The 8,275-nt window shown below is 38.4% G+C and overlaps 1 protein-coding gene across 3 annotated transcripts in view; it reads left to right on the top strand.

Annotated features, from left to right (window-relative positions):
- The window catches only part of ezh1 (enhancer of zeste 1 polycomb repressive complex 2 subunit), a 77,868-nt gene that overhangs the window by 54,429 nt on the left and 15,164 nt on the right, over positions 1-8,275 (top strand). For all 3 annotated transcript variants that reach the window (XM_061981961.2, XM_061981959.2, XM_061981960.2), the window contains exons 13-14: positions 1,487-1,515; positions 1,599-1,724. In XM_061981961.2, the coding sequence (XP_061837945.2) occupies positions 1,487-1,515; positions 1,599-1,724 (155 nt within the window). The remainder of the gene's footprint in view (positions 1-1,486; positions 1,516-1,598; positions 1,725-8,275) is intronic.

Below are 8,275 nucleotides of genomic sequence, written 5' to 3'. Positions count from 1 at the left end.
CAGGACAATGACCCCAAACTAGAGATGTCCGATAATATCGGACTGCCGATATTATTGGCCGATAAATGCTTTAAAATGTAATATCGTAAATTATCGGTTTAAAAAAGTAAAATTTGTGACTTTTTAAAACGCCGCTGTACGGAGTGGTACACGGATTTAGGAAGAAGTACAGAGCGCCAATATACTTTAAAGGCACTGCCTTTGCATGCCGGCCCAGTCACATAATATCTACGGCTTTCCACACACACAAGTGAATGCAAACCATACTTGGTCAATAGCCATACAGGTCACACTGAGGGTGGCCGTATAAACAACTTTAACACTGTTACAAATATGCGCCACACTGTGAATCCACACCAAACAAGAATGACAAACACATTTCGAGAGAACATCCGTACCGTAACACAACATAAACACAACAGAACAAATACCCAGAACCCCTTGCAGCACTAACTCTTCCGGGACGCTACAATATACACACCCGCCACCTCAACCCCGCCCCGCATGTCCCAAATTCCAAGCTGCTGTTTTGAGGCATGTTAAAAAAAATAATGCACTTTGTGACTTCAATAATAAATATGGCAGTGCCATGTTGGCATTTTTTTCCATCACTTGAGTTGATTTATTTTGGAAAACCTTGTTACATTGTTTAATGCATCCAGCAGGGCATCACAACAAAATTAGGCATAATAATGTGTTAATTCCACAACTGTATACATCGGTATCGGTTGATATCGGAATCGGTAATTAAGAGTTGGACAATATTGGAATATCGGATATTGGCAAAAAAGCCATTATCGGACATCTCTACCCCAAACACATGTCAAAAGTGGTAAAGGAATAGCTAAATCAGGCTAGAATTAAGGTTTTAGAATGGCCTTCCAAAGTCCTGACTTAAACGTGTGGACAATGCTGAAGAAACAAGTTCATATCAGAAAACCAACAAATTTAGCTGAACTGCACCGATTTTGTCAAGAGGAGTGGTCAAAAATTCAACCAGAAGCTTGTGGATGGCTTCCAAAAGCGCCTTATTGCAGTGAAACTTGCCAAGGGACATGTAAGCAAATATTAACATTGCTGTATGTATACTTTTGACCCAGCAGATTTGCTCACATTTTCAGTAGACCCATAATAAATTCATAAAAGAACCAAACTTCATGATTGTTTTTTATGACCAACAAGTATGTGCTCCAATCACTCTATCACAAAAAAATAAGAGTTGTAAAAATTATTGGAAACTCAAGACAGCCATGACATTATGTTCTTTACAAGTGTATGTAAACTTTTGACCACGACTGTATGTATAATCAACGTTGTATCAATGTTTGTGCCTAAGAGCCCCTGTTGGATCTCAGACATTACTAACAGGGTTGCATTAGAAATATAGCTGGAATAACAATAGAAATGATATAATTATAATTTCTATAAGCTATTTATAACTACGCTCACAAATGTACTTTGTGTTTGTTTCTGTTGGATGACGCAGGTTATGGGCCAAGATTCAGCTAAAAAAAGGTTTGGTTATTTTCGTTTCCTACATAATGACACATCACAGGCGAGGCTATTTTTAAACAGCCTCTTTTATTCTGCCGTTCCAGATAACTCGTCCAATCAGGTGTACAACTACCAGCCTTGTGACCACCCGGACCACCCGTGTGACAGCACTTGCCCGTGCGTGATAACGCAGAATTTCTGCGAGAAGTTCTGCCAGTGTGAACACGAGTGTAAGCACTTTTGTGGTGACAGTTTGAGGGAAGGGTTCCAGTTTTCAAAGTAAGGTCCGTAAAGGCCTGAATGGAAGAGTTTGGTGTGGAAGAAATTGATGAAAACATTGTTGTGGAAAGTGGAAGCTGCTATAGCTGCAAAATTGGGAACAACTCCACTTTTTCCTTCCATTGTCACGTAGTGTCCCAATATATTTGTCCATGTAGTGCAGGGGTGTCCAACCTTTTTCCACTGAGGGCCGCACACTGAAAAATCAAAGTAATAGGGAGCCTTTTTGATATTTTTAATTTTCAAAACCAATACAATGTATAGATTATTTGGAACCTTAAAACTCCCCCCAAGTTTGGTCCCGGGGACTCAGAAGGGTGTCAGTCATAAAAACGGTTTAAAATATGCATATGTTAATTTTTATTTATTTATTATTCAACGCTTGAATGTCTAAATCAACTTCAGGTCTGTCTATATCAGAGATGTCAAACTCAAGGCCCAGGGGCCAGATCTGGCCTGCCACATCATTTTATGTGGCCCGCAAAGGCCTGGAAATAATATGCGTCAATAAAGTACTTTATCTTTTCTTACTAAATGTATTTATTCTTTCCATTTTAACAGAAAAAAATGCAGGTACTGCATGACATTGCATACTTTTTAAATTTTAATATTATCCAATATAGCAAAAAATTTATTATCATACTGTGGAGGTCTTGCTTCTCCGGGTTCTCTGGACCACCAATGACACGCACATGACAGCCGTGTTCATCTTTGCGAACAATGATTTATTTTGCGATAATCTGTGCTTTTCAGCCATGTTAGAGTTTACCTCGCTCGTTCTCCACCATCAACAACCTCCTCTCCTTCCCGACTGCTGCCTTTAACAGAGGGACAGGTGATCAGACAAACACTCACAGCTGTGTCATCTACGCACATGTCACTAATCTCGACGCCGATGCTGACACACCCCGCTTCGCTGCAGGTCCGCAGGCCACGCCACCCCACACATACTTTCCAAACATTTTATTTTGTTAAAATACTTAAATTTCTGCCTGATTTATGGTTCTAGAGCAAGTTATCCATCAGATTGTACACTGTAAAAATGACAATACATTTCACTGTAAAATTTCCAATGGTTTTTACAGCATATTACTGTAAATTGAAAAAACTCTAAAACTGTTTTTTTATGGGAAATTCTGTCGACTGAGCTGCCAGTATTATTACTGTAAGATCTATGGTTGTTATTTTAACTGTTAATGGTAAAGCAGTAACACAATTTTTTTACGGTAAAAAATTGGCAGCTCAGTTGCCAGAATAAAATAAAAACGATGGTAACATTTTTCCATTTACTCTAATATGTTGCAAAAAACACTACATTTTATAGTAAAATTCTGGTGATTGAGTTGCTAATTTTTTACTGCAAAAAATACAGTGTATGTAAAAAAATTTATATAATAATCAAATGCATAGGCAAATTCATATATCATTCATTGTTACAAGCGGCCCTCAATGAAAATGAGTTTGACAACCCTGGTCTATATACATGTTTTATTGTGTTTTAGGTTTTATGCCCCGTTTTGTCAAAGCTCTGTTTTTATGGCAAAAATAGAAAATATGCAATATTTCCCCCCCAAAAAATGTTAAAGTGGATTATTTGATGTGAAGTAATTGGAGCATTAAATAGGTTAATAATTCATAATATCAATTTTAGTCAGGGCCCGAGCAGCGGGGCAAGTACGGCAGGTACGATGCAGAGTTCCGCAAAAGCCCTGTTGAAATTGCTGTTTTTTAGTAGTATTATAATGAATGAAATAAGTTTATTTCGGTCATATAATCAACCATTTTGTGTGACCAGTTTAAGAGTACAGATTATACATATATAACAATCATACACATTATTGTTATTATTCTCCGGTTTCGACGCTTTTTTGAGGTCTTTAACATGAACAAATAGTGACCAAATATTGCAAGCGCGTCAGGTATGGCGAAAAATTTTATATTTTGGGTGTCCCGAATACAAATTTTTAGAAAAAGCTTTTTAGTGCAACTTTTAATTGAGTATTGTTTTTTTGAGCATTGACAGTTTCAACAAAAAAAAAATCCCACTAAATTCTTGACTATCCAAAATACCCCTACTCATAAGTGTTTTTAAAAAGTCATACCACGCTTAAGTCTCGAGATCAACTTCAGATCCATCCATCGATTATAAGTTTTATTTGTTTTAATGCTCTTTTTGTCGAAGAAAACATAGTTTTTTATATGTCAAACACAAAATATGCAATATTTTCCCCAACAAATATTTTTTAAGTAAACATTTTTGTTGTGAGGTAACTGGAGCCTTGAATAGATCAGTAATTTAAAACATTGATTTTGATTTATTATTACTTATTTTTTAATTATTGCTTTAACCCTTGTGTAATGTTCATATTGTTGTTACTCAGCCAGCGTTTGTGGGTCTGATGGACCCGTTGCATTTTGTGGCTTTTAATGCCTCACAATCAAACACTTTTATGTTAAAATACTGAACAGATGTTTACCTTATCCCAATAAACATCTGTTCAGTATTTTAACATACTAGTATTTGACTGTGAGGCATTAAAAGCCACAAAATGCAACGGGTACATCAGACCCACAAACGCTGGCTGAGTAACAACAATATAAACGTTGCACAGAAAAATTTTCTGCCACTTTCTGCATCCCACAGGGATTCTTCTTTTGTGTTTCTGCACCTGCGATTCCCACACAAGGTTGCAACATTGATTGTCAACACTGTCTGCTCTCATTTTCTCGCACATTTGACCCTCTGATGTTCTGTGTACCTACACTCTGTCCTCCTCCTGTCTAGGCCTGCTGTGTGTGTGTGTGTGTGTGTGTGTGTGTGTGTGTGTGTGTGTGTGTGTGTGTGTGTGTGTGTGTGTGTGTGTGTGTGTGTGTGTGTGTTTGCACAGAACATCAATTTCCACACTTCTATTAGCCCCGGGTCCAGTGGACCCGGACATCCTATATGTACCGCATTTTTCGGACTATAAGTCGCTCCGGAGTATAAGTCGCACCGGCCGAAAATGCATAATAAAGAAGGAAAAAAACATATAAGTCGCACTGGAGTATAAGTCGCATTTTTTGGGGAAATTTATTTGATAAAAGCCAACACCAAGAATAGACATTTGAAAGGCAATTTAAAATAAATAAAGAATAGTGAACAACATGCTGAATAAGTGTACGTTATATGAGGCATAAATAACCAACTGAGAACATGCCTGGTATGTTAACGTAACATATTATGGTAAGAGTCATTCAAATAACTATAACATATAGAACATGCTATACGTTTACCAAACAATCTGTCACTCCTAATCGCTAAATCCCATGAAATTTTATATGTCTCGTCTCTTACGTGAATGAGCTAAATAATATTATTTGATATTTTATGGTAATGTGTTAAAAATTTCACACATAAGTCGCACCCCCGGCCAAACTATGAAAAAAACTGCGACTTGTAGTCCGAAAAATACGGTAATAAATATGTGTACGGGGGGTGTATGGTGTGTGGTCATTAAATATGTATTCTGATATATGTTCTTCACAGAAAATGAGACAAAGTCAGGGAGTCTCAGTTTGAAAAATTAATTAATTGTATCATTTTTCTTTTAATAAAAAATGAAAACTGCTCCCACAGACCCGAACGCCACGTAAGGGTGGGAAAAAAATGCCTGCATGGTAGCTGTGTGTGGTTAAAGTCAACATTTTAACTTTTTCTTGTTACATTTCACCTGTTTTCTTTTATTCCACTTTTTTTGTTTTGTTGGGGGGGTTTTTTTTGCAGTATTTTTAAAATGTGCTGCGAGCCATTATAAAATTAGTTGCGGTGCACAACCCCTGATGTAGTATATTCTTAAAGCAGCATCAGAGGAGACAGTGTCCTCTGGTTTACACACACAGCTGCATGTATAATAAGGCATTATCTCTGCAGCGATACATACATTTTATTATCCTCTTGGAAGCTCGGCGTGAAGCGTTTCAACATGTGGCCATTCAGTCGCTCTCCCCTCCCTCTGAAGCGCCTTTTTCCCGTAGCAGAAGTGAGCCGGGGCCAAACGGGAAGTAGCAAATGTGTGCGCTCTAAAGGCCTGGAAGGCAATCAAAGGGACGTGGCGGGGCAACGTGCCTGATTTACAACATCACGTCCAACATCAGCAAGATCCCGACAGCTCAGAATAAACAATGGAGGCAGATGGAATGTTTCAAAGCTACGCAGAGTGGGAGCGTTCCGCTGCAGACACTTTTTTTCCCCTCAGACGTAGGCCGTTGGCCAGGCGTTTGGGTCATCCCCGCCTTTTCCCGCAGGGTGTTATGTTACTCTGCAAAAATGTAATGCGGCATATCTGCCAGCAGAGGTCCTAGTTAATATCACTCACCAGCCTCTTTGACATGAAAGGTCTATAATAGCAATATTTACAGGTGGTGTTATGAGGTAAGAGGAAAGAGGTTTTTTGCAAATTCAAAAGTAAGCGTTTTTGTGCCATTTCTCTCTTAAAGTTGGAAAGAGATGTTAGCTCATAATAGGAGTAAGAATTAGAGATGTCCGATAATATCGGCCGATAAATGCTTTAAAATGTAATATCGGAAATTATCGGTATCTGTTTCAAAAAGTAAAATTTTTGACTTTTTAAAACGCCGCTGTACAGAGTGGTACACGGACGTAGGGAGAAGTACAGAGCGCCAATAAACCTTAAAGGCACTGCCTTTGCGTGCCGGCTCAATCACATAATATCTACGGTTTTTTACACACACAAGTGAATGCAATGCATACTTGGTCAACAGCCATACAGGTCACACTGAGGGTGGCCGTAATCAACTTTAACACTGTTACAAATATGCGCCACACTGTGAACCCACACCAAACAAGAATGACAAGCACATTTCGGGAGAACATCCGCACCGTAACACAACATAAACACAACAGAACAAATACCCAGAACCCCTTGCAGCACTATTTCTTACGGGACGCTACAATATACACCCACCCACCTCAACCTCCTCATGCTCTCTCAGGGAGAGCATGTCCCAAATTTCAAGCTGCTGATTTGAGGCATGTTAAAAAAAAATAATGCACTTTGTGACTTCAATAATAAATATGGCAGTGCCATGTTGGCATTTTTTTTTCCATAACTTGAGTTGATTTATTTTGGAAAACCTTGTTACATTGTTTAATGCATCCAGCGGGGCATCACAACAAAATCAGGCATAATAATGTGTTAATTCCACGACTATATATATCGGTTGATATCGGAATCGGTAATTAAGAGTTGGACAATATCGGAATATCGGATATCGGCAAAAAAGCCATTATTGGACATCTCTAGTAAAAAATCGTTAGGCACCGATCCGTTTTTGATTCCTAGGCTGACGATTCGATTCAACACGATTCTTGAGTAAAACCAATACTCTCAATGTATTATTTGGTATAATAATTATAATGGAATGTTTTCAAAACTGGTTACAGGTTATTAAAGCTCTTTGTGGTTACACGGAGGACCTAAAACGTGTTTTAAAAAATAGATTTTTATGAAAAAAAAATTTTTATTTTTTTAAATGGATTTTGGAAAATTATTAATCGATTTAGAATCGGGATAAATAAGAGGCGCGATTCGGATGTGAATCCATTTCTTTGTGCACCCCTAGCTCATAAACAGCCTTTAGGAACACATTACTTTTAGAACTAGAGATGTCCGATAATATCGGACTGCCGATATTATCGGCCGATAAATGCTTTAAAATGTAATATCGAAAATTATCGGTATCGGTTTCAAAAAGTAAAATGTATTACTTTTTAAAGCGCTGCTGTGTACACAGACGTAGGGAGAAGTACAGAGCGCCAATAAACCTTAAAGGCACTGCCTTTGCGTGCCGGCCCAATCACATAATATCTACAGTTTTTCACACACACAAGTGAATCCAGCGCATACTTGGTCAACAGCCATATAGGTCACACTGAGGGTGGCCGTAATCAACTTTAACACTGTTACAAATATGCGCCACACTGTGAACCCACACCAAACAAGAATGACAAACACATTTCGGGAGAACATCCGCACCGTAACACAACATAAACACAACAGAACAAATACCCAGAACCCCTTGCAGCGCTAACTCTTCCGGGACGCTACAATATACACCCCCGCTACACCCCCCCCCCCCCCCCCCCCCCACTTCAACCTCCTCATGCTCTCTCAGGGAGAGCATGTCCCAAATTCCAAGCTGCTGTTTTAAAGCATGTTAAAAAAAAAGAATGCACTTTGTGACTTCAATAATAAATATGGCAGTGCCATGTTGGCATTTTTTTTTTCCATAACTTGAGTTTATTTGTTTTGGAAAACCTTGTTACATTGTTTAATGCATCCAGCGGGGCATCACAACAAAATTAGGCATAATAATGTGTTAATTCCACGACTGTATATATCGGTATCGGTTGATATCGGTATCTGTAATTAAGAGTTGGACAATATCGGGATATCGGCAAAAAAGCCATTATCGGACATCTCTAGTTAGAACATCATTAAAA

This window comes from Nerophis lumbriciformis, linkage group LG24 (genome assembly GCF_033978685.3).
Source record: "Nerophis lumbriciformis linkage group LG24, RoL_Nlum_v2.1, whole genome shotgun sequence".
NCBI lineage: Eukaryota > Metazoa > Chordata > Actinopteri > Syngnathiformes > Syngnathidae > Nerophis > Nerophis lumbriciformis.
The sequence above is the reverse complement of the archived record's forward strand: the minus strand, read 5'-3'. Positions and strand labels throughout refer to the sequence as shown.